This window comes from Medicago sativa, chromosome 1, assembly GCF_051527215.1.
Source record: "Medicago sativa cultivar Bolivia chromosome 1, Bolivia_mono, whole genome shotgun sequence".
NCBI lineage: Eukaryota > Viridiplantae > Streptophyta > Magnoliopsida > Fabales > Fabaceae > Medicago > Medicago sativa.
In genome coordinates, this window is record NC_140749.1 from 7,671,742 (window position 1) to 7,699,456 (window position 27,715).

A 27,715-nucleotide genomic window follows, 5' to 3' on the forward strand; every position below is an offset into this window, starting at 1 on the left:
TTTCTACATTTATACTTTGTTTGTGAATGATCAGGATTGATGGTGCTGATGTTGAGGTTACACAGGGGGTAAGCCAAGTTACCGGAACAGTGATCGTTCCATTAGCTGAAGATATGCTTCAGTCAAGAATGATGACTATCGAGGACTTAATTGAATCGTCTGACGTATAATGCTCAATCTTCTAATTTATTTTGTTGTACTCCACCATGTATAAATTGTTAACATGTTTATTTGATATGTATAATTCATTTCATGTTTTATTGTTTGTGGACAGCAATGTGTGGTAATTGTACTTGCCTCAATAATTGGTATTGAAGCAGAATATAGCTGGTATTATGACGCATGTACTAAATGTGCTGGTAGGATCAAAATAATTGCTGGAAAAATGTTTTGCTCAAGGTGTAAGCAGAGCAGGAATGCTGTTCCGAGGTAAGTATTTGCGCTTTGGGTTAAGGTCGCCAAACAAAATAATAGTTTTAAAAGTTTTGTGAAGTTTCAAGTGTGTTATTGATGTCTCTTATATGCATTTTAGGATTAGAAACCCATGTTTGTTTATGGTTGTTTTTGTTTGACATCCCTTTAGGATATTGAGTGAATTTTTTTCAAACATTTCTAAGGTTCAAATTGCATGTGCAAGTTATGGACAATACCGGTTCTACAAGTTTCATTCTTTTTGATCGGAATGTGTCAAACTATGTTGGGAAAAGTGTGCAGGATTTGATTGATGCACAAGGACAGGTAATAGAATCAATTTTAATGACTGATTCGCATCTTTTTTGGGTTCATATATGTTTTTCATGTTATTGAAGATATTTGTGTTTTTCATGTTTAAGGGCAACAATGATAAAGGATACCCGTCAGATCTTGAAGTCTTGGTTGGGAAAAAAATGTTGTTCAAGGTGGAAGTCACAGAAGGAAATTTGCATCACAGCTGGCGTAATTATGGTGTGAAGAGGACATCAGATGATTCTGATTTAATAAGCCCGTTTGTAAAGCGTCATAATTTGAAGGTATTCTTTCTTTAGATTAAAAGGACATATCCCTGTTAATTGATTTATTAGTAAATCTGTATTTCTCATTATATTGTTGAAGTGCAGATAACCTTTGATGAGGATGAAGATTGCGGTGATGATGTTGCATTAACCCAGGCTGCTGTTGTGTCCGAAAATGTATACACTCTTAACCCATGTTGTGTCGTCTATGCTGGTCATTCATTACTAGACAGTACCGATTAGCTTATTATTGAAACACTTAATGTTTTGAATAAACAGGTTAAGATGATTGAAGGAGGTGACTCAAGCAATACTGTGCTGGACCAGAAAGAAAGTGAGAAAACCCCATGTAGCAAGTCTGGAGAAAAAAGATCTGCTGATGCAGATGTATCTGCAGAGTTGGGAATTGATGGTCTTGGAGAAACGTCAATCAACAAACCACATAGGCTCAAAAGTGTTAAGATTGAGAAAACGGCTTGATGAGGACCATGGGAGTTTAACTGATTAAGTTCTGTTTAATTGAATCCAAATTTTGTCTTAATTCTGGATCAATTTAGTTTATTTAGTTTTTTTATGCTCATTTCCCTGAATGCCAGACTCATTATCTTCGAGTGTTTCAAGTACTGCTGCCATATATGGCCTTTTATCTTTCTGTTTGTTAAATTTGGTTTGTCATGGATCTATTAAAGTATTTGGTTTAAATTATATCTGTTGCATTGTTATTTTCATTTAGCTTCTGTTTCTGTCTTAAGGAAATTTTTCAGCACTTTGGTTTTTAATGAGTGATGCAAATGACACACAACTTATATGTTTAGGTACTTAAATCAAACCATGTCGTCGATATACTGTTATGTATGCCTTGCTTCCAAAATTCACTACTTCTCAAAAAAAAAATGTGGTTTGTGTGTGCTCTAAAATTTGGAATGATGTTATACATGGAATCCCAGCTCTCAGTGATCCTAGCAAATAATCCTTTATAATTCAAAAAAGATACATGGTTAGTGTAGTTTGTATTTAATCAAAATTTTCAATGGTAATTAGAGACAAGTGGCTGAAAAACCGTCAAAGTATACATGGTTAGTGTGTAGTTTGTATTTCTGTTGTAGATCTGTTGAGTGATTGATAAACTCCCAAAAATTTCTTGAGTCAACCCTTGCAAAAAAATAGGAAATGAGATCAATTGATATGCTTGCTGTGGTAAATCAGTTTTGGTAGGCCAAATAAATAGGAAGCAAAATCTGATATTATTCTTCAAAATAAATTGGCGTGGGGAATGAACTGATGACCATGTTTTATGTAAGATTTTTTTTTTTTGCCAAATTCTGATGCATGTCAATATCTAAAATTAATCTTACAATTAATATACAATGAATTGGATTCCCCTAAAAAAACGAATTGGATCGTAAAAAAAGGAATAAACCAACCAAATTTATACTAATTAGGCGTAAATTAATCTTACAATTAATATACAATGAATTGGATTCCCCTAAAAAAAAACAAATTGGATCGTAAAAAAAGGAATAAACCAACAAAACCTATACTAATTAGGCGTTTCACAAATCTTGATTACCAAGTTTACAGTTTTTATTGATGAACTTCAACAATTGTGAAGACTTTTTAGATGAACAAAATGTGATGAACAAAATTAGGAATAGCACAAGTTTTTTACGTATTTGATGAACAAAATTAGGAATAGCACAAGTTTTTTACGTATGTCGTCAGCCGTTGCGTCTTCACAATTGTCCAGGATTTTGTCTTTTTGGTGGCAAGCTTTAAGTTGCTTTTATCTATATTGATGAACTTACTAGGTGTTGCAATTTTATATGGAAAGCACTATTGCGGCATTATTTTGATGATTCAGCCTTTGTAATTTCGTGAGTACAAAATTGCAGATTGAACTGATGTCAATTATCTTGAATGCTAATTCACCTTGCTTTCATATCAATTCTATTTCTTCCAAACCGATTTATAATGGTATTGCAACTATATGGAATTAAATTGTGCTTCTGAGTTCTTATGCTTTATTGTCACATGCACATGGTTACGATTATTAATTGCCGTTGGAGGTTATCGAGGATATTATATTTATTTACGGTTCTTCGACAGTAAGTTACGTTATAAATACCGTGGCGTAGTCAACCAAATATTACCCGTTTGTGCTAACATTTAATCATCGAATTAACCACGCTAATTCAACAATATGTTGGCAGAATCAAACAATCACCACATTGCCAATTTTACATTGATTCAAGATACATTTTTAACTTTATCTGACCCGTGCGGCAGCACGGGTAGACGTCTAGTTTAAATAAGGAAAAATAACAAAGCACACGTTTAAACCCTAAACCCGTTTTCATTCATCTCATGTTGGAAGAAACCCTTATCTCTCTTGACGATCACCATCCACTTTTTTTTGGTAAGGAGAATTTTCCTGGAACTACTCAAACAATCGGTAGCAGCTTGACATGGTAATTTCTGAAATCCTTCTTCTCTGTAATATAATAATATTCATTCCATTCCATTCCATCCATCAATTTCAAGAATTTTATCTGTGCTCATGTGAATTTATGTTACTATAGTAAACCATCTTTGTATAATAATAACAACTTTATAATTTGAATTTCAAGATTCTTTTTGTGAACCTAGCTATGATTCTTGCACGTATGCATAGATACATTTATTATATATACACTAACCTACTTTGTTTTTTGATTCATGTATGTACCTTGTTTTGGTTTGAATTTGAATCTATCGATGATCTAAAGGGAAGGAAACGAACAAAGTCTACACCCGGCAAAGTGATTGATGCAGAACCGGATAGAATTAGTTGGTTACCGGGTCATGTAACAGATCAGATTCTGTCTTATTTGCCGATTAGGGATGCAGTGAGAACAAGTGTTTTATCCAGCAATTGGAGGAAAAAATGTTATACAATTCCAAATCTTGTATTTGATAGCCAATGTGTGTCTGCTGAAGCTTCCCAAGACCCTTTAGGTATTGAGCGCAAGTTTTCAAAAATTGTTGATCATGTACTTTTACTTCATTCTGGGCCAATCAACATGTTCAAGTTCTCTAACCTTGATCTACCTGGTGAGGGGAGTCTTGTCACTGACTTTGATCGGTGGATTCTTTATCTAGTTGGAAGGTCTATTAAAAAGCTTGTGCTGAAAGTTTGGATAGAGGACGAACCCTACAAGATACCTTGGTGTTTATTCTCATATCAAAGTTTACATTGTTTAAAACTAAGTGGGTGTTGTCTTAAACCTCCAACGATGTTTGAAGGTTTCAGAAACTTGAAAAGTCTTGTTCTATATGTGGTTACAGTGGACGATGATGTTTTAGAAAACCTGATATCAGGATGTCCCTTGCTTGAAAAGTTGGGATTGCAAGAAATTTATAGTTTAATTTAAACCAAATTAATATTCATGCACCAAACCTCAAGTTTTTTGAAATCTACGGTGAATTTAAGGGTATTAGCTTTGACAACACATTCCAGCTAACTACGATAGTAGTTGATTCTTGGTTGGATTTGATCTCTGAAATCAATCAAAGTAGATTTGCCTGGATGCTCTAGCAATTTTCTCAAATTTTTCGATCATCGACCTCACATACAAAAGCTAGTGATTCGTGGTTACTTTTTAAAAGGTATATTGCCTGAGCATCTGAATTTTGAACTTGAGTTACGGAGCGACTCACCTGCTATTCTTTCATATGAACCACAATCATGTGTATGCAACTCCTGAGCTGTATGTAATAAAAACATTATATTCTAATTTAAATCCCTTTTTTTGTTTGTTCTCTTTTAGTATTTGGCTGCAGGTGTTTTGCCAGAACAGCTTCCTACACCTTGTATTGATCTAAGTATTCTTTCCTTAACCATAAACTTTCATAGCATGGAGGAAATTTCGGCTGCTCTTTGTTTGCTCAAAAGCTCACCTAATCTTCAAATATTAAAAATACGTGTGAGTACTCTTTTATTTTAGCTTTGCTTTGCTTCCAGATTTGTGGTTGCACTTGCACATCATGCTATTAATTTTATGTAGTTATTAAACTCTGAAATTTGAAAAACTTTTTTGCTTCAAGTATCTATCTAGTGTGTTTAGCTTTGAAAGTAGTTTCTAAGACTTGTAGATGTGAGTTGCAATTTTGCTAATAGAAGTTATGAATTAGTAGAAATTTAGATAGAGTTAGTTACATTATCAGTGCAGTAGATTCCTATAAAATAAAAGACTATTGTACTTCATTCATTTTCCATGACTCAATACAATGTTACCTTCAGAGTTTGAATATGCTCTATATCTCTCTTATGCATACTATATTTCCCCCTTTGATCCATGGATTCGTAACATTGCATGTAGGCACGGCGGACTGATGTGTATACTGTCCCTTTGACATCTGCCACCTATTGTTGGGAAGATATCCTTTCAAAGCCGGTCATGCCACTGCTGGTTCGACATGTGACGATGGATGATATCTCTGGTACCCAGTCTGTATTAAATTTGATCAGATTTCTACTTTTATATTCTCCTATGCTAGAAACGATGATTTTGAAGCCTGTTGCAAACGTTATACCGGAGTTAATGGTAGCACTAATTCGGTTCCAAAGAGCGTCGGGAAAAGCTGAAGTTATTTGGAAAGTGGAAGACTCTTAATGTTGGGGGGATAATTTGATGACAATCATTGACTTCCAGTTATCAACTTTATCTTTCTATCTACTTTGTCATGTTTGACAGCCAAAAGAGGTAAAACAGAACATCCACACACAGACATTGAGGAGTCAATGCTATGTTGCAGCAAAAAAATTAAACAACTACATAAAATTTCTATGGATTTTCGGTTTTCAGTTTCATGCTCTCTTCACTGCATTATTTAAATTTCTGAAATTGGTTAATTGACTGTGTAACAAGCTAACTCCAATGTAATGAACAATTCCAATGGTGTTTAAATAAACATCCTTAACAACTGTGATGTTGCTTAGCTTTATTCGTTACTTGCTGTGTAGTTCTCCTAAATAGTTAATTTGAGTCCTTTATATGATAGAACAAAACCTCTCCTTTTTTTTTTATGACATCACATTATTCTAATAAGAATGTATAACATTATTACTAATTACTAGTAATTTTTTTTTAACTTTATTACAAATTAACATACTTTCAAAATTAATTAACTAATAAACGAAGTACATTTAATGTTTTTTTTCAAATATTTAAATTTTTATTTAATTTAAAATTTTTGATCTTAGCAACATTACATTAGTTCTAGTGAAATTAAACACATGTATCTTAGTTAGGTCTCAAGTTCGAACCTTATAGATGAAGAAAAAAACACGGTTAATACTTAGAGTAGTGTTAGCAACACTCTCTTTTTTAACTTCACATAAATGACATAATTAAAAGAATATTAGTTTTTTAAGAATTTAATTGATAATCATTGTCGATATTAATTAATATATTCAATCAGACTTCACTATTATACTACTTATTTTAGTTCATAATATAATTAGAGTAATGCTAGCAATACTCTCCTTTGAGCACTCTCTCTAATATCCACTCTCTTGATTATACCCTTACAAAGTGGTGGGACATACATATACATTGAGTTCATCTAATAAGATGTGAAATTAATGGTAAGAGTCCAATTTGAATTTAAAATGACATCATAAGGCTGTAAAATATTATTTTTTTTTAAGTTGTAAATCATTAACATTAGTTTAATTGAAAATAATTTCATTTTCCCTTAATTTTATTCAAAAAAAAATATCTACAAATAACATGTAAAGAAATTTAGTTAAATACATTGTAATTGTCCCTCGAGCATAACTTAGTTGGCATAGACAATGCATTTTTATATGCAGGGGTCAGAGTTCGAACCTCGGACACCCCAATTTTTTTATGTTGCGGTTTGATTTGATTCAATTCGTAAAATAAAAATTAAATACATTGTAATTGTCCCCTCGAGCATAACTTAATTGGCATGGAAAATGCACTCTTATATGCAGGGTCGGAGTTTGAACATCGGACACCCCAACTTTTTTATGTTGTGGTTTGATTTGATTCATATCGTAAAATACAAACCGTAAATCTAACCAAACTATACGATTGAGTAAAAAATGACTCAAATCCATTCGAACCAAATGCGATTTTTTGTAATTTTGGTTTGAATTTAATTTATGTTTTTTTATTAGATTGATTTGGTTTTAAACACCACTTGTTTATTTAAATATAGGGAAAAAAAAGGGAAAAAAAAGATTAATGAATATTTGATTTTGTAAGAAAATAAAGGGAAAAAAATGAGTGAAACATCAAATTCATCCTTGAATTTTCACGGCTCAACCAAATTCGTGCCTCAATTATGCGAAATATCAACTTAGTCCCTGAATTTGTCAGACGTCCATCAAAAAGGTCCCTCCGTCCAAGTGCTCCGTTAGCCATGCTAATCTGTCACCCTGCATGCTGTGTTGTCTTGTACACTTGGCAAAAAAGAAGCCACATGTTCAAGGACTAATTTGATGGAAGTGGAAAAATTCTAGTTTTACTTTTCAGTTTTATTTTTTAATGTTAGTCCAATTTTGCCCCTGTATTACCCATGCCTCCTTCCTCATATTTCACTCAGAAACATCAAAAACGTCATTGACCTTTCTCCTTCCCGCTAAAACTTTCTCCATTCTCACCTCTGCAAAATCATCATCATCTCCGGCGATTCTCACGTTTTTAAAGTTTCTGTGTTCGTCTATGGTTAAAGGTAACACCTTTCCTCTAGTATATCAAGTTTCTGTGTTCGTATTCACCCCTTTTTTTGTCCGTTTTTTGTTTTTTTGTTTTAAGTTTTTATAATTTTGTTTATGTGATTGATGATGCTTGCTTTGTTCTTTGTTTGTGTTTGTTGCGTTTTTGAGATAGTTGTTTTGTACACATATGCTTCAATGATCAATTTGATATCTGATTAAACAATTCAGGGACTTATTTGATGGTTTTTAATATAACGTAGGGATCTATTTGATAGATAGAGAAATAATTCAGGGACTAATTTGATGAAAATATTATTACAGAAAGGTTACATTCCTCAATCATCTTCAACCTCTTTTCATTAGAACTTTACACACGCCTAGAACAATACAATACCGTGTTATAACTTTTTACAGTATTGGATTTTCTAACAACACAAATTCTATGACACCAACGTCCAAGCACTCTCACATCACCATTAAACTTGAAGCTTGAAGATGAAACTCGACTTTCATAACTGTTTTTCCCATATTCTCACCCACATCATTTCAGATTCAATTTCAATAGTTTTGCTTCAAGAAATTTTGAGGATTTTGACTTTCAGATTCAATGCGAAAAAGTTAGGGTTTGAAGTTTTTTGAATTGGGGAAAAACTGAACCACTTATTACTGGAAGAAATTTTGGTGATTTTGGAGTGTAGATTGCAGATTGTGTAATTGGGGTTCTAATTTTATACAATTAGGGAAGAAAGAGTTGTTGGGGAAGAAAAAAGCTGTTTGGGAAGAAAGCCAAAACATTTTCTGCAAATCAATCAATTTAGTCCTTTGAAATGTTTGTTATTATCGGTCAAATTAGTCCCTGCCTACGTGGCGTCTGACATGTGAGAGGTTAACAGCCCGTTAGCGCTCCGTTTGAACAGAATGACTAACTTGATTGACATTTAACAAATTCAGGGATTAAATTGATATTTCGCATAATTGAGGGATGAATTTGACCGACCCGTGAAAATTCTGGGACGAAGTTGATGATTCACTCGAAAAAAAATTTATGAATTGATCATAGATAAATAATAAGATGTTGTCACTGTCCTTAGACTCGCGACTCGTTGACTGTACAGTTACGACTTGTAAACCCTAAACCCCTTTTGAAATTGAAATCTCAAATTGGAACAAACCCTTCATCCCCACCCACTCTTATTTTCCTGTAACTACTCAATCGATATGGTAATTTCTTTTTTTTTTTTGAATCAGCATATATTTATTCAACCAACAGAGTTTATACAAGATGTACAAACCTGGGAACAGTAAAAATAGATACAAAGGGCCCATAAATCGGTTACCCACATAACAGCACCGAAAAAACAGACACAGCAGAAACTAAAAACCAGAAAACACATAACAGATCAGAATCCAGGCTGCTGCTGTGCCGCCCTATACCAGACACAAAAAGTCCCTAGAACCTCTAAAACTACCCTAATTTTCTCAGCAAACAATCTTTGGGGTTCCAACACCACTCGTAAAAGAGGCAAGGAGGACTCTTAAATCTAGATGACACCCATCGCCAAGAGAGGACCTTAATCTCCTCCACAATTTCACCCGGTTCTTTAATAAGATTATTGAAAATCCTATCATTCCGCGCTTTCCAAATCACCCAGAGGGAGGCATGCCACACCAACCAAAAACCTTTGCGAAGTCTTTTCTTCCCAATCGCCCCATTCCAACATTCAAAATGTTGAAACAAGGTTTGAGGTGTGATGAAATTGATCTCCAGCCATCCGCTTGATCACACAGTGAAGAAAAAGATGAGAGGAAGTCTCTCCTGCTTGATCACAAAAAACACACCTATCGGAGGCTTCATCCGGTAAAATTCTCCTCCTAGCAAGATTAACCTTTGTTGGGATCCGATCAAGTAGTAATTGCCAAGAAAAGGCCACCACCTTAGACGGAGCCGAGCTTTTCCACAACGATCCAAACACCATCAGTTTTGTGTTAGTCAAAACTTCCGGTGGGGACAACAACCCCGCAAGCAAATCATAAGTGGATCTCACCGTGAAAACACCCTCCTCCTCCAACTTCCACCACCACACATCCTCCCTTTCCGATCTCACCCACCCCTCTAAGTGACGAAACAAGCTCTCTAATAACCCTACTTCCCACACAAACAGGTTTCTCCTCCAAGAGAACTCCCACACACCTCCTTCTTCATACTCCACCCAAACATCCCCCACCATACCTTCTTTTTGACTAGAAATAGAAAAGAGTCTAGGGTAAGTTAAGCAAAGAGGCGCCTCACCTACCCAATGGTCTCGCCAAAACCTTGTGTTCTCTCCACTACCCACCTTCCTCTTTACCTCGGAATTGAACCAATTTGATCCCACCACCTCTTCCAAGGATACCACATCCAACCACCATCTAGATGTACTCACGGGCCAAAGATTGTCCGTCGGAGACAAAACAAAATTAATACGATTCCCATATTTGCTCTCAAGAACTTCCTTCCACAAAGCTTGATCCTTTTGTAACAACCTCCACCTCCACTTTGCCAAAAGACTCAAATTCACTACCCTCATATCTCTAACTCCCAACCCTCCTTTGGCACGAGGTTGGCAAACCGTCGACCACTTTACCCAACACACCTTCTTTCCCCCCATCACTCCACCCCAAAGAAATTCTCTTTGGATTTTCACCACTCTTTTCCACACCTTCACCGGTAACTTGAAAAAAGAAAGATAAAAAATAGGAATAGCATTCAATACCGCATTTAAGAGGACCACCCTACCCCCAAGGCTAACATATTTGTTTCCCCATGAATTTAACTTGTTCTTCAAACTCTCCAAAAGAGGCTCCCAAGTAGTCAATCTACTAGGATTTGCTCCTACCGGCAAGCCCAAATAAATGAACGGTATAATATAATAATTCCCCATGAATGGTAATTTCTGAAATCCTTCTTTTGTGTAATATAATAATTTGCATTCCATTCCTTGAATTTCAATATCTCTAACATTATATTTGTACCATTTTATAACTTGAATTCTGAAGAACAAATAATCACATGAGTAACTATTTTTAAGTTAATGAAGTTACATTAGTTGGAATTTCAAGATTCTTGTTTGTATACTTTGATAAATATATGCACTAACCTACTTTGTTTTCTGATTCATGTCCTTTTGTTTGAATATGAATGTATCTATCTAAAGGAAAGGAAACCAACAAAGTTTACTCTTGATGCGGAACCGGATAGAATTAGTTGGTTACCAGGTCATGTAACAGATCAGATTCTGTCTTACTTGCCGATTAGGGAAGCAGTGAGAACAAGTGTTTTATCCAACCAATTGGAGGAAAAAATGCTACACAATTCCAAATCTTGTATTTGATACAAAACTTGTCCTTGTCCCTGCTGCAACATCCAGAAACCTTTTAGCTATTATTGACAACAAGTTTTTGAAAATTGTTGATCATGTGCTCTTAATTCATTCTGGGCTAATCAACATGTTCAAGTTCTCTAACTCTGATCACATGGGCGAGGATAGTCTTGCGACTGACATTGATCGGTGATTCTTCATCTAATTGGAAGGTCTATTAAAGAGCTTGTGTTGGAAGTTTGGATAAAGGATGACCCCTACAAGATACCTTGGTGTTTATTCTCATATCAAAGTTTACATCGTTTAAAATTAAATGGGTGTTGTCTTAAACCTCCAACGATGTTTGAAGGTTTCAGAAACTTGAAAAGTCTTGTTCTATATCTGGTTATAGTGGATGACGATGTTTTAGAAAACCTGATATCAGGATGTCCCTTACTTGAAAAGTTGAGAATGATAGAAATTTATAGTTTAAACCAAATTAATATTCATGCACCAAACCTCAAAGTTTTTGAAATCTATGGTGAATTTAAGGGTATTAGCTTTGACAACACATTCCAATTAACTACGATAATAGTTAATTCGTGGTTGGATTTGACATCTGAAAGCAATCAAAGTAGATTGCCTGGATGCTTTAGCAATTTACTCAAATTTTTCGATCATCATCCTCACATACAGAACCTAGTGATTCGTCATTATTTTTTAAAGGTACATTGCTCGAGAATCTTAATTTTGAATTTGACTTCAATACCGACACGCCAAATATTTATTAACATGAACCACAATCATGTATATGCAACTCCTGATCTGTACGTATTAAAAACATCATATTCTAATTCAGAGTCATTTTTTCTGTTCTGCTTCAGTATTTGGCTGCAGGTGTTTTGCAAGTAAAGCTTCCTACACCTTGTATTTCTCTAAGTTATCTTTCCGTAATCATTAACTTTGGTAATGAAGGAAATTTCAGCTGCTCTTTGTTTGCTCAAAAGCTCACCTAATCTTCGAAAAGTAGAAATATCTGTGAATACTCGATAAATAAATGAGTAAATATCTAAGATGGTCCTTAACATTGCAAAAATGATAATAAATAGGATAAATAAATGAGTAAATATCTAAGATGGTCCTTAACATTGCAAGGTTGTATCAACTTGGTCCTTACAATTTTCTCGTGGACCAATTCGGTTCTTGACAAAAAATATAATATCAAATTAATCCCTCGATTTTACTGATGGATATACCAATTGGCGTGCAAGAAAATTTTGAGGGAAAAAATAAATCTCTCATCTTTTAATTAAGTATGTCACTCTTTCTAATTTTTTTTTAATAGCAATATATATTATATATATAATGAAAAAGATACTAAAACGGGAAAAAGAAGGAGGATGAGGAGGAGGAGATGTTGAATTAGCCCCTGAAACCAAAACAAACACCTATAACCTCGTGATGATGAACCAACCAAGCCTACACCACATGAGACAAGAGACTGGAAAGTGGAACCTGAAAGCCCCATTCAAAGGCGCCCAATACCAACCTAACCAATTCACAATCCAATATCAAACCTTAGAGATCATCGTACAAGTAACAAACATATGATTTACCGTATTAGTACACACCCCACAAAACAGACAAAGATAACTATCTTGAACACTGATAACCCCACACTTGAGTTGGTTTACTCTAGTCGGGATTCAATCCAAAAGGAGTTGCCAGGAAAACACATGGACCTTGGACGAGGCACAACTTTTCTAAACCCAATGAAGAATCAGAGCTGGCTTTGACACTCTACTAGCCATCAGATGGTCTCCTTCGAAAGAAGATCATACGAAGAACGAACCTAAAACACAACATCAAGGGAAGCCTTCCAATTAGGTATACATCTAACACCACCAACAACTCCACCACTAAAGACTGCTCCTATAACAACCTACGCCTCTGATTGATCTCCCGCACCCACACATGACTAACCCATCTCGCTAACATATGCAAATTGAAGCTTAACAATCTAGAACAACCAAGGACCTAGAACTGAGATACCTTTACGATTTCAAGAATATTCTGAAATATATTTAATTAACATATTTTGTCTGTTATTTTTACATTCATTCAATAATATGTTGTCACATTAAATAATGAATATGGCAACTAATAATTGTGTAAAATAATTGTGTAAATGATAGTAGTAGTTAAACTAAAAGAAATGATATTCGTCGTGTTGTACTAATAGTAATATCATTACCCTATCTATAACATTAACAAATTGATACCGTTACACGATGTCACCTGCGTAGACTGTACAGTGACGGCGTGTAAACCCTAAACCCCCTTTTCATCTCAAATTGGAACTAATCCTTCTCTCTCTGTGCGATCATCTTCCGCTTATTTATTTGTTGGAACTACTCACATGGTAATTTCTGAAACCCTTCTTTCTTCTCTGTAACTGTAATATTAATACACATTCCATTCCATCAATTTACACTTTAAACCATACTTGTATAGTAATCACGCCACTTTATAATTTGATTTCAAGGTTCTCTATGTGGACCTAGCTATAATTCTAGTATGCATACTTGGATACATATAGACACTAACCTACTTTGTTTTCTTGATTTGATTTAGTTTGGTTTGAATTTGAATGTATCTATCTAAAGGAAAGGAAACGAACAAAGTCTACTCTTGATGCGGAACCGGATAGAATTAGTTGGTTACCAGGTCATGTAACAGATCAGATTCTGTCTTACTTGCCGATTAGGGATGCAGTGAGAACAAGTGTTTTATCCATCAAATGGAGGAAAAAATGGTATACACTTCCAAATCTTGTGTTTGATAGACAATGTGTGTCTGCTGAAGCTTCCCAAGACCCTTTAGTTATTGAGCGCAAGTTTTCAAAAATTGTTGATCATGTACTTTTACTTCATTCTGGGCCAATCAACATGTTCAAGTTCTGTAACTATGATCTCCCTGGTGAGGGGAGTCTTGTGAGTGACGTTGATCGGTGGATTCTTTATCTAATTGGAAGGTCCATTAAAGAGCTTGTGCTGGAAGTTTGGATAGACAAAGAACGCTACAAGATACCTCGGTGTTTATTCTCATGTCAAAGTTTACATCGTTTAAAATTAATTGGGTGTTGTCTTAAACTTCCAACAATGTTTGAAGGCTTCAGAAACTTGAAAAGTCTTGATCTACATCTTGTTGAAGTGGCTCAAGATGCTTTAGAAAAGTTGATATGTGGCTGTCCCTTGCTTGAAAAGTTGAAAGTGAGATATGTTAATACTTTAACCGAAATTAATATTTATGCACCAAATCTAAAGTTTTTTGAAATCTATGGTGAATTTAAGGGTATTAGCTTTGACAACACTTTCCAATTAACTACGATAATAGTTAATTCGTGGTTGGATTTGACATCTGAAAGCAATCAAAGTAGATTGCCTGGATGCTCTAGCAATTTACTCAACTTTTTCGATCATCATCCTCACATACAGAACCTAGCGATTTGTGGTTATTTTTTAAAGGTATAATGCTCGAGCATCTGGATTTTGAATTTGACTTCGAGAAAGACACATCAAATATTGTTTACTATGAACCACTATCATGTATATGCAACTCCTGATCTCTATGTATTAAAAACATTATATTCTAATTTAAATCCTTTTTTTTTCCGCTTCAGTATTTGGCTGCAGGTGCTTTGCCAGTAAAGCTTCCTACACCTTGTATTGATCTAAGTTTTCTTTCTTTAAGCGTGAACTTAGATAACATGGCGGAAATTTCGACTGCTCTTTGTTTGCTCCGAAGCTCACCTAATCTTCTGAAATTAGAAATATATGTGAGTACTCATTGAGTTTAGCTTTGCTTCCTGATTTGTGGTTGTACCTGCTCATCATGTTTTTGTTTTTATGTAGTTATTAAGCTCTGCAATTTTCAAACCTTTTTTGCTTTAAGCTTAGCTTTGGAAGTAAGTTTCTAAGACTTGTAGATGTGAGTTGTGATATTGCTACATAAGTTATGAATCAGTAGCAAATTAGACAGAGTTAGTTGCATTGTCAGTACAGTAGATTCCTATAAAATAAGAGGCTATTCTACCTCATTTTCCATCTTTTATGACTCAATACAGTGTTACATTCAGAGTTTGAATATGCTTTATATCTCTCTTAAGCATACTATCTTTCCCCCTTTGATCCATGGATTCGTAACAATTGCATGTAGGCACGGCGGACTGATACGCATACTGACCATTTGACACCTGACACCTATAATTGGGAAGATATCTTTTCGGGGCCGGTCATGTCATTCCCAGTGCGACATGTGTTGATAGATGGCAATGGCATATCTGGTACCAAGTCAGAATTAAATTTTATCAGATTTCTACTCTTATATTCTCCTCTGCTGGAAAAGATGGTTGTGAAGCCTTGTGAAAAAGTTATACCGGAGTTGATGATAGCACTAATTCGGTTCCAAAGAGCGTCCGGAAAAGCTGAAGTTATCTGGGAAGACCCTTTTTATGATGTTGGGAGGGATAATTGATGACGATTATTAACTTGCCATTATCAACTTTATCCCATTGAACTTTCTGTTTACTTGTTCATGTTTGACAGCCAAAAGAGGTAAAGCAGAATGTCAACACACAGACACAGTTGAGGAGTCAATGCTAAGTTGCAGCAAAAAAAATGAAACAACTAAGGAATTTTTTCCATGGATTTTCAGTTTTCCGTTTCATGCTCTCTTCACTGCATTATTTAAATTTCTGAAATTGGTTAATTGATTGTGACAATTAACAAAGCTAACTCTTATGTAATGAACAATTCCAAAGGTGTTTAAATAAACATTCTTATCAACTGTGATGTTGCTTATCCTTATTCGTATCTTCTTGTGTAGTTCTCCTAAATAGTTACTTAGCTTATAACAAAGGCGAATGCCGTATACAACATCACCAGCAGCCCATCAAAACGGTAACCAAGTTGACAAAGACCGGTACTCGTTTATGGGTTGCTGTTCTTGCGGAACAGGACACTTTGTTCCGTTTTCTTGAATTTAGTTTATGAAGGGAATGGTTTTGGGGTGGATGGCGACATGCGTAAGGGTTTCGTGGTCATTGTATAGTTGGGATTCAAGTTCTACCTACTTATCCTTAAAAATAAAAATAAAAAGTTCTACCTACTTACTCTGTTTCATTCTCTAGTTGGTCCTGTTCTTGTCCTCGTGATTTTTTTAAGCTATAAAATGATTTTTTGACAAAAAGCTGTAAAATGATTATTGAGTTATTTGCGAGTCTTTGGATAAATGATGAAACAAATCTGTTTCATCTGTTTATTTATACTGGCCGGTTGTCTATCCCGTTTTTTTAATTGTATTTTGTTTAATTATATTTTCGTGTTTCTAAATTTAAAATTCAAAAAAATAAATAAATCTCTAAGGCAAATTTACTGCAAAAATAGATGTTCAAGTAAGAGATAATTGGTAGTATTTTAATTTTCTACAAATTTGCCGTAGTTAAATTTTCTGTTTAAATTTAAAGAAATTGAGTTGAAAGGGATAATATTATAATAAAAAAAGTTCGACCAGCAAGTAGTTAGTTAATAGAGTCCTTTATATAATGGTATATACAGGTAGATACTTCACAAAAATGACATAATTAAAAGAAAGTTCAGTTAATCTGCAAGTCTCTGAACTGTCAGTTTGGGAAATAGGTAACAAAAAAAAAAAAACTATTTGGGAAATAGGTCACTAAATTAAAAAGTTGTAATAAAAACCCTAAACTATTATGTTTTTTTTCTATTAAATCCTTCCATTAAATGATCATTAGTCAATGTTTTTTTTTTTTTGAAGGACTTAGTCAATGCTGACATAGCATAATACACATCATACATAATTTCCACTAAATAGTAATATCCACGTCATTGCTTCTTAAAAAAAAAAAATTAGGACCAAACATGCAAAAAATTTCTGCAAAATCTGCCTTCAACATGATAAGTAGTAACAACGACTATTTTGAAAGATAAATGTTATAATTTAAACAACACTGCTATTTTAGTTTATCGTGGAATATTTTGCAGATTTGGTATTGCCTTCCGGTACCAACAGTCAAATTAGCTTTCAAGAGAGAATGATCATAATAATTGACAAGTATCCATGATAAAGAAAACTCAACTTCAGTAACGGGGGACACAAATGTTGATACTTTTTTTTTTCTTTTCTCATTTCTGTTTCTGTTCCTTTTCTTTTTACACTTAACCAGATAACATCAGAGATGGCATGTTTACAATTCCAAATATGACCTCTGCAGGCAAAGAATAATTTTGTACCTTTTTTTTTTGTTTCTTTTCTTCTCTTTTTTTCCTACTCTAAATAAACCTCTGCTGCACTTATGCAGATATTGGGGAGGGACCATGTTCATTTATGAACCGGTTGGGTCCAGTCCCAACATGAATGAACCGACACTTCAATATGACGTGATATAAAACATACCTTCAGCTGCTCTGGTTCTTTGAACCAAGGAACAACTTCTGGTATTATTACAATAGAGATATGTTATGGACAATATTTAATGTGTAGAGCCCGTTTTACGGGCAACCAATTGGCGAAGACGGTAAAGACGAGACATCAGCTGTGAGAAGGATGGCCGCAAGTGTGGCTCCCTGCATCAAAATGAACAGAATTAAAATCAATCTAATAGCACAATCTAATAAAAGAAAAATCAGGAAGTTTCCACAAATTTGTATTCTTATCCTCATAGCCTTTTATTTGTCGAAATATTTTCACATATAGATTTCATTCCATTCTGTCATTGACAATTTTGCACTCATATGGGTTTTAGTTCTTATGGTTTCTAATAGTTAAGTTATTGATCCCAGTTTACATGAAGAAATAGTCCCTACGATTTCAACTTATTCAGGTTTTGTTCCCTATATGACCAATATCCGAAAGGGAAATATGAACCGAAGTCTACAAAGACCAAACCTTTATTTATCACACATAATTACAACTCACGTATTTAGCATATCATTAAACTAAATTATTATAAAAACCACTATCAAATAACAGTAACATGGCAAAACTGATAAATGAACTAGTGGAAATCTGCCTTCAATTTTTTCAACATCAAATGAGTGTCTAGAATATGGCTTCATTAAAGTACCAGTTATTCAAGAACTGTCAATCTCTTGGCTCACATTCTAATGTAATGAAAGGATGACGAACATGGTTACTGCGCTACACATATTTTAGAATTTCTTACGTCGTTCATAGTTTTAGATGCTAAAGTAACAATCAGACAACGTAAATGGTGAATTAATACTTACGTTTGCCAGCAATCACGTATTATTTGAGCTACTCCTGGATCCATTTCTTCTGGAATCTCAAGACGTTTATTTTGAAATCCAACAGCTCCAACAACCTGCATTGGGTTCATGCCATGCCATGGGATTTTCGTGGTAGTTAACTCCCACAAGATCACACCAAAACTATATACATCACACCTGCATCATGAAAACTCTAGATATTACATCCTAGACTCTTATATCTACCTTACAATGAAGCATACACATGCAGAATTAACTTACTTCTCATTGGCAGGCTCGTTGCGTAAAACTTCTGGCGCCATCCACTCAGGCTGGAAAAAAATATATGTTTAGGTTGTGTTCATTAAAATATACCTTCGAAAGACACCAGGTATAACTGTAATTTATATCGATGATAAATGAATTAACAGGTCATCACAGAATTTTCAAAAATCTTTTATGGAATGACGAATTACCGTTCCAGCACATGACTTCGATGACAAATATGTATGGTGCTTCATGCGTGACAGACCAAAATCACAGACCTGTTATAAAATAAACACGAGATAATAATAACAATAATCATAGTAGTAATAATAATAACAATAATAATAAATATTTATCTACTTTATAATAGAATACGAAAGATAAGAAAAGGGTTTTATAAATGTCAAAAAACTGTGAAGGCATTATAACAATGCAATAGATGAGAAAAACATTATTTCTCATCAATTTTTAATTTGGAATAAGGTAAAGGTGATCAATGTAAAGAAGTTATATATATCACTTGCAGGAGTTAAAAGTGGAAATAAACTATTCACTGACAATTCTTTAAGGTTTTGGTAAGCCGACAGTTATTATTATTTTTGCAAACCAACAGCTTAAGAGAGTAATTATGTTGCAATGTAAAGGCATAATTAACAAACATAGTAACACACAGGCCATGTAAAACACATTTTAGTTGTCAGTATTAATATAATAGTCTCTAGTTTTGTACACCAATGTAATGCCATAATCCATATTCCACACTAATTGAAAACATTTTAACAAGTGAACATGGCTAAGACAACCGTCTTATTCATAGTTAGAGAAAACTCAACTCAAAATGCAAAAAGATTAGTTAGTTACAAGTTAACAAAATATACATCTTGGTATGCGAGCATAAATTAGAGAATTTCACATGACTAACTCGACGTTCGTTGCTATAAATTATTCATATACATGCGATGAAATCGTTTAACATTTAATTACTATAGTTGTTACTGTTATAGAGCAAAATACTTTTCATAAGTTGGTTGTGTGTGCAACCCTGTGCTCATGTATATATACATTATGTGTACAAGTAAAAATAAATAAGAATAATTTTATTAGATATCAAGAAATTCTTAACAAGGTGAATATTAAAATAGAGAATGCATAACAATGCATGGGTTTCGTGTAAAATTTGTTTTGTAAGTATCTACATACCCCACTTACATACACTTCGTCAATCATCTGTTCCCACAACTTCTAAGAAAAAGTTTTTAAAACATTTTCCAATAAAAAATTCAAATAACACAACGAGATCATCGGTAATATTCCATCACTGGTTTATTGGATCTATAAATAATTTATGTTTCTTCAATTTTTGTATTTGTCAGCAGCAGAAGAAAGTTTGTGAACAGCGGAGAGAAAACATATCCACTACACTTTTTTTTTTCTTTCATTCAACTCCTTCGAAGCAAAAACAAATGCAGATTTTCACACTTTTAATGTATTACTCTCTTCTAACACTCAATTGATTTGATATTACTTTTATATTCAGCTCTTGTGAGGTAAATTCCGAAGACAGAGAAATTAAGTATGATTATTACCTTTACAACCCAATTTCTGTCAACAAGAAGGTTTGGAGTCTTTAAATCTCGATGGACAACGGGAGGATGGCTGGTGTGCAAGTAATTCATTCCCTTAGCCTGACAAGAGGGAAGTAAATTTACATCAAATAAAGGAAAGTGGGAAATAATATCTAAAATTAAAATGACAGTTTTTGGAGTTCTTGGTGAGGAAAGAGCGACCCCCAACATTAGACTTTGACATGAATAAGGAGGCTATGATTTTGTGACAATATGTTGCTCATACAGTAATTTGGTTGGGGAGAAATGCTCACATTTTTTAGGAAGTCTTCTTAATTCCAAAACTTACTTTAAGATATAATTAAATTTAGGGCCTCTATTTGGTATTCATCTTATGGCCATATCAAGGGGGATGCTCACATTGAGAAGCAACTAACAGCCTTAATACTTTCTTGACTCAACATATATTTACTTGTCGCATGTAGATTTTTCTGTTCTGGAGGATACCTTACCCCCAGCCTATTTACAATTTTTCCCCGCCTTTCTAAAAAGTTCTTTTTATACCACCAAATGAAAGGAAGACAAGTATTTCCAATTCATACCACATCAAGAGCCATACGCAACCGCCTCTTCTCATCAAGTACAAGATTGGGACGATGCAATATCCTATATAAACTGCCTCTGTATCAAAGCAACCAATATATTTTAATGAGCAAAACAATAATATAGAGGAATTAATTAATCATATGATTTGGTTAAGACCAAAGTTTCATGTTGAGAAAATGTTGGTGAACTCGTAAACAACATCAACAAAACATGATATATGGTCCAGAATCAATATACAAAAAATAAAAAATAAAAACTTTACGTCAGCATAAACAATACGTTTATTCAAGAAAACTGCAAAAAGGGATAGTCTGTATGTAACTCATTGCATCAAAAAATAGTTAAACTAACCTAGGAAGAAACTCTGTCAAGATAGAGAAATGAGGAGGACGAGTAATTGCTCCCATGAAGAGCACAACATTAGGATGCCGCAGCCTTAGCATAATCTCAATCTGTACAAGGCAATATAAGGGCATGAATCTTATATGTGCCTATGAATGCATTAAACATATTTATATAGCAATAGTTGCTCACTTCCGATTTGAACTGATCTAGTGCATCGCCAGAGACGTCTTGGTCTAAAAACTTCTTTACAGCAACTTCCTGTAATGCCATTGCCAATCCAACCATACAAACAAAAATACTATTAAGTACTTTCACAAATGAAGCAAGTCTTATACAATGAGACCATCCCATGGCGACAAGCAATAAAAGTTCCAACACCAAATTAAAATGAATACATAGCACAGAAGAGATAAAATGGCTTTAGCCTACATGAGTCCAATTGTAGAAGGGAAAAAATGTGTATATTCATCAATAAAAGGCATTTATAAAATATCTGAAGATAGCGTAACAGAATGAAGGCACAAATACATAGAGACCTTCACTAAGCCTTGGCCAAGTTATCTCAAATCAGATGAATGAGGTAGACACTCTCTACACCCTCCTCCACACAAAAGTCAGAATTTTGATAAATCTTGATTTCAGCAATGGCTATCAGAAAAGGAGTATTTACCGGCTAATGAAACAAGCAATTTACACTTGTATTTTTAAACGTTTTAATCGCTTATATCATGAGACTAGGTCAGGCCTAATATAGCATAATTTGTGTTGTCACTTCAAAAGCATAGCATTACAAATTTCAGCAAAAGAATACATTTCATCGACAATCTGGATTCTTTCTTCATGAAATTACTCATGGAACAGAACAGACTCAATTATGAGTAGAAACTGAAAAAACCTGTTCGTAGATATGTGACTATGACCCTACTATAATATGAAACAGAACGTGACAAATTGGGGAAAAATTAACAACAATTATTGGGGAAAAATTAACAACAAATATTAATGTTAATCTCTATAAAATCCTTGCATAAAGCAGAACAATGAAGTCGTCTAGCAGTTACCTAGAATTTTTCAGATTATGCAATTCTAACTTTTTAAATAGTAAGAAAATGACACAACGGCAGGAAACTGTTGAAGTGCTCAAGACGAGTTAAGACAACGTAACAAAGAATGAGCAGACTTACAGTGCCATTACAATCAGCACGGTAAACTTCACCGTAAGAACCTACAAGGACAGTTCTGTGAAGTTAGATTTGCAGGATTACATCATAAACAGAGACATATTAGCTCATTTTCAACCACCTTTTACTTAATCTCTCTTAATGCAATGCAATCCACTATATCAAATAGCAACATCGAAAAAAGTCCAAATTGCGTGAAGTGACAATGAGAAATACGACCTTGGGCTGGATACCGAGTTTAAAAAAAAAAAAACAATGAGCTATGCGAAATTAATAAGTTCCAATTATCTTCTTGAAAGATACTTATTCAAGACCCTAAGATTTTATATAGTTTTAAATCCAAAAAAATCATATTTAAAGCATATGGGAATATACTTACCAATACCAATACGCTCGCCAACGACAAGATCCTCCCATTGAATTTCCCATTGTGTGTCTTCACCAAGTATTGGGTGAACTTTCTTGGTTTTATCGTCATCATATAGGACACAATCTCCAATGACCGTCTCGTTTATTTGAATGACTGAATCATTCCCAAGTTCAATGTTATTCGAAGAAGCTCCAGCCTCATTTCTAGGACCACTTTCATCATCATCACAAAAACATTCAACACCATTATGCCTTTTGCAAGAAAGGACTGTCTTGGGCAAGGAAGACTCGGGACACTCTTCTTTACATGTCTTGTGTGTATTAAGACAAGCGCAGTCAACAATTAATGGATTAGACTGCTCAATATCGCTATCTTTACCGGAAACAGCTGCAAAAGCATTCCTTGTACAACTACTTCGCGAAGAATCATAAAATTCAATGGCATCAGTGTGTAATTCTTTTTGCTGTTCGGTTAACTGGTCCGCCGCTTGACATAACCTAGTATTACCAGCAGAGCCCACTCCTTGAGGGAGTATGAGAGACTTGTCATAACTTAATAACAGCCTATTTTGGTCAGCTTGAACAGTATCTAAACCCCTATGTCGGGAATTCATATCTGAAAAAAGATCAGAAGGAGGTGATGCACCACTTTCTAAAAGAATAGTGTGCAGTTTTGAGGCAAACTCTGGGTTCTTTGCGGCACTGAGAACATACTGTGACACATTTTTTACATGCATGTTTTCTGCATGTGATGACTCTGGATGTGATGAGGATCCATACGCATCTGTATGCTTAAATCTCCCTTCTTCATTTACCTTAGCATGATTTATTTCATCTGGTTTTGTTTGACTTCCAATTTTTATTAACTCTTTTGTCTGGACCCTCCCTACGGTACAATCAGACAATACCCCCAGCACATCAGTTTCATCACCAAGCATTGGATATAAGTTGTTATGTTGTCCTGCAATCTCTGCAAAATCCCTACCAGCAAAACCATAGTTTTGGATCTGACTGCTGGGCACCTCAGCAGGAATAAGAGTACCAGGAGCACCCATCATATCAATAATGTATTCACTGCATACAATTTAATAACAGAACTTAAAAATGTTCTAACATTAACACAAGATTGGCACAGTTAGTTTAATTAGAGGGTCGTTTGCCAAATATGACAGGAGCATAATGCTAAAAGATATAAGATAAACTGCAGGTGGTCCAATTTCTCTGAAAAAAGATCGTTCAAATTAATCAACCAAAAGTCATAAGAGGATCAAAGTAAAAATTGCAATTAATGAACTACAACAATCTATAAATTAAATGATTGTTCTCGTACATCCTAAATCATATTTACCTCAAAATCCTATACTTAATTTAAGTTAACAACTTTATATACTCATTAACTTTATAAACGTGGGCCAATTCTCCATCTCAAATGACAGGAAGAGTTTTGAAAGGATTAGAAATACAAAATAGAATTGCGAAATAAAACTGCTTTTGGAATCTCTGCCTCAGGAGTCCAGACTATCGTTACGAAGAAGAATACTAAAGAGTTTCCGACTCAAGGGAATACATGCCAATTGCCATCATTCATCAACTATGCAAGAGGCTAATTAAAAATGTTCATTGAATTAAACTCCCTTCAAAGCAATATTTAAAAAGGGAATCAACATTCTACCAAAAGATAAATACCTTCCATCGTCAGCTTTAATCAAATTCACAGCCCCATCATCAGTTCCTGTGTAATAGCTCCCTTTTACAAGCATGCAGGGAATATTAACCCTATCAGCAAGTACCTAAGCATCAGAAGAATGAAACTAGCTTCAGTTGAAATCAAATAAATTGGTTGAGAATGACCAAGTATGAAATCGAAATTCAAGGTAAGCTATAAGTAAATGTTCTCTGCTAGAGAGAAATAAAGGATCTTTACTTTAGTTGCATATATTGCCTTTTAATATAATGTGAATTCTGCTGTTGGACAAATGATAGGCATTACTAACTACAAAGATAGATAACCATATGCACACTCCACAATTGAATAGAAAAAAAATCAAACGAGTCATAAAAATTAATAAAATGTATTCCACATACAAATACAACAGGATGATTGTCTCAACTCTCAAGTGTCCGAATTGTATATGCAAATTATCTGTAATAAATTGAGAAAATCTTACCTTAAAAAGTAGGGCTCGGTGACGTGAAAGTCCAACATCTAGACAGCCAAGAGGAAGGACGACAGTTCTTAAAGAATCTCGCAATTCATGGCTCCTCATAGCCCACTTTGTCATGATATTATCAGCACTACCAACTGGCCCACCCATTCTATTAACAACAACATCAGCAAGTTTCTGGATTAAGCCACTCAAAAACAGTCCTAGTTCGGTAACAGAACACTCTTCAAACAAGGCACGGGCTTTTTCCTCAAGCTGACTTAGCTCGACATCAACAACACGGTTCACCGAGATTACTTCATAATCAACATTTCGTGAGGTGGGCACAGTTTTCAGATCCACCAACAATGGCATCTTTCCACGTTCAATTAAACTTGCGTCGATCCCATAGACGTCATAAAACCCATCCATCACTTTCTCATCATAAGCAATTACATTATAATTCTGCCAGAGATAAAAACACAGTCTGCTTCAAAAAAGACATCCTCAATATATAACTTCCAGTTTTTCAATTTTGCCAAATAAGAAAACACATCATCATCAACATCATATATCAAGTTCAAATGTCCATAAACAGCAAGAAGTCAGACTTAATTGCACATCCAAAACAGATATAAACAAACTCCATTTTTTCAACTACATTCTTCATTGTATTGTATATCATTTATGACTTTAACAACTATACCCCAAGAACGCAGCAAAATTTTATGGTGACATCTAATTACATTTTTCATCTTGATGTAGTCAAGTTTCAACAAGAAATATATTGATACGGCAAACACAGTATGAAATGTAACCTTCATAGTATATCGTTCACGAGTTTAATAACTATACACTAACAATGCAAGAAGTTGTATATGTCCGTTTAACTACGTTTCACCATCTTGCCACAGTCAGTTTTTTTAATCTGTAGACAAAGTGACAATCACCACCTAAAACTCACACACACAACTGTGAGGTCCCAAGTACGAACCCAGGTGAAGGTGTACAACATAACAATATCGGCGTTTAAGTGTCAATCAACACTTAAAACACACACAACAACAAGGTCACAAGTTCGTACCAGGGTGAAGGTGTACAGTCTAACAATATCGACATTTGCCAGCTGATCTAGGCCTTACAGACAGCCACAATCAGGTTTTAAAAAAAAGAAACATTATGACTTGGCAAGAAAGTGAGAAATATTCTTGGATATCCACCTAAAAGTAATGTTTTTTTGGGACACTTGGCTTAGGTTGTCCGACATGTGTCGTGTGAGTGTCATACAGGTGTCTGACACTGATTCAAGGAGTGTCTGAACAAAAAACAAATAAATTAATTATTTTAGGACATCTGTTTGAGATTTTCGACACTTGTCATACAAATGTCGGACACCGCGACATGTCTAATGCTGCTAGAGTTGTCCTTCTTCAGAGCCTAAAAATATATATACGCTCTACTGGATAGAATCCTATTCAAGGTGTGTCACACACTAAATATGAGCACCTCCACCAGTTGTCTAAAGTTAATTCTACACTAAGCATATATTTACTTAAAGTAATTCCATAATTCAGAATATCCAAATTCAATAAGAGAAAATTCCAAAACAAAGTAATAATTTCGCCATTAATGGAACTAACTAAGCACTAAGCATAAAAAGCTAAAATACCTAATTCAGAAACATTTCCCAAAACAAGAAACAATCAACATAAAACATAATTTCACTACCCCTAACTCCAATTACACTTCAAATTAACAACAACAATAATATTACCCAATAACGAAGCGATTGAAACTGAACAAGTGCAGGAGTATCCGTAAGCGAGGCAGAATAGCCAAGGCTGATCTGTTTAGCAGCATCGATCTGAGCAGATTCATCAACATCCTTCGGATCGGAATCAGAAGCACTAATCGCAAGCGCTAATTGAACCTGAAACTCTTCTTCCTGTAACAGATTAAAGTCGTTGACACCAGCGCCGTCGTTTCGGGGATTCTGAACCACCGTCGGAGACGGAGAAGGAGACGGCGAAGGAGAAGGAGTTGTAGTGAGAGAATCGGAGTGAGAAAGTGGCAATGCTACGTTTGCGTTTGCGATTGGATTGTGATTGTTGATTGGAGAAGCAGCAGTGCCACCACCGATGTGAAGCTTTCGAAGGAGTTGCTTCATTTTAGGCATGGTGACGGTTATTGGAATTGGAATAGGATCATCAACTTCAACTTCTTCTACCGAACGTGGAATCTCGATTAAAACGCGATTCTGAGATTATTTATCGCTTAATTTAACCGCTTAATTTGTTTCGTGATTTCATTCCCTCCAATCTTCTACCTACGAACTTTTTTCTCTATGCTTTTTCTTCCCTTTTCTCGTTCTACTACTTGTTCTACTTCTTCTTCTCTTTTCGGAATTATTATTAATTGTTTTATTCAATTAAATTAATTAATTAATTCACGCGTTGCAATTTCCGCTTCTTTTTTTTTTTTTTGTTCTCTCTATTCTTAATTTTATATCATAATTTTTTGAGAAATTGACGTCTAGTAATATTTATATTAGAATTTAACTTAGTTGGTAAGTTTCCCTAAAAGTAACTTATGCAATTAATACGGCCAATAAATATTATTAATTATTAAAAAGATTGCTAGAAAAGCTAAGATATGATAGGATATTAATATTTCCTGTAAAATATTATTATTAAAAATATTTTCTTTCAAAATAATAATACTGAATATTTTTAAAATGTAATACAATGAATGTTTTTCAATAAATACTTCAATAATGTTCATTAGAATTATTGATAATATAAAAATAAATACTTCAATAATGTTCTTAACTACAGGTTCTCTGTTCGAATCCAACTCCAACTTTAAATTGAATATTTTATAAAGGATAAAATT

At 34.4% G+C, this 27,715-nt stretch overlaps 3 protein-coding genes and 2 pseudogenes across 5 annotated transcripts; 4 read left to right on the forward strand and 1 right to left on the reverse strand.

Moving 5' to 3' along the window:
- The first annotated feature begins 34 nt into the window (after positions 1-34).
- LOC146952235 (uncharacterized) lies at positions 35-1,691 on the forward strand. The gene is made up of 6 exons (XM_085722856.1): positions 35-164; positions 275-429; positions 618-738; positions 834-1,010; positions 1,098-1,169; positions 1,272-1,691. Exons 1-6 carry the CDS (start codon positions 114-116, stop codon positions 1,470-1,472), a joined length of 777 nt encoding a protein of 258 aa, XP_085578982.1. The 5' UTR covers positions 35-113; the 3' UTR covers positions 1,473-1,691.
- Positions 1,692-3,516: 1,825 nt separating this feature from the next.
- On the forward strand, positions 3,517-5,980 carry LOC146952236 (F-box/FBD/LRR-repeat protein At1g13570-like; annotated as a pseudogene). The gene is made up of 3 exons (XR_015017871.1): positions 3,517-4,634; positions 4,797-4,954; positions 5,351-5,980. The product of XR_015017871.1 is annotated as an F-box/FBD/LRR-repeat protein At1g13570-like (transcript).
- A 2,859-nt stretch (positions 5,981-8,839) lies between these two features.
- Positions 8,840-15,923, forward strand: LOC146952237 (F-box/FBD/LRR-repeat protein At1g13570-like). 2 transcript variants are annotated; one of them, XM_085700235.1, is made up of 4 exons: positions 8,840-8,940; positions 13,724-14,584; positions 14,740-14,895; positions 15,276-15,923. In XM_085700235.1, the coding sequence occupies exons 1-4, from the start codon at positions 8,938-8,940 to the stop codon at positions 15,591-15,593; spliced, it is 1,338 nt and encodes a 445-aa protein (XP_085556361.1). In that variant the 5' UTR covers positions 8,840-8,937; the 3' UTR covers positions 15,594-15,923. The 2 variants fall into 2 exon arrangements, with proteins under 2 accessions (XP_085556361.1, XP_085556370.1); XM_085700244.1 differs by having other exon boundaries at positions 13,724-14,329.
- LOC146952238 (F-box/FBD/LRR-repeat protein At1g13570-like) lies at positions 10,639-12,073 on the forward strand (annotated as a pseudogene).
- Positions 15,924-17,199: 1,276 nt separating the features above from the next.
- On the reverse strand, positions 17,200-27,206 carry LOC146952239 (Protein kinase superfamily protein). Its single transcript, XM_085700298.1, has 13 exons — positions 26,598-27,206; positions 24,848-25,288; positions 24,366-24,469; positions 22,690-23,753; positions 22,314-22,354; positions 21,319-21,387; positions 21,136-21,236; positions 20,781-20,859; positions 20,200-20,298; positions 18,823-18,891; positions 18,629-18,678; positions 18,368-18,544; positions 17,200-17,704 (listed from the first exon to the last, which is right to left on the reverse strand). Exons 1-13 carry the CDS (start codon positions 26,997-26,999, stop codon positions 17,611-17,613), a joined length of 2,790 nt encoding a protein of 929 aa, XP_085556424.1. The 5' UTR covers positions 27,000-27,206; the 3' UTR covers positions 17,200-17,610.
- Positions 27,207-27,715: the final 509 nt, after the last annotated feature.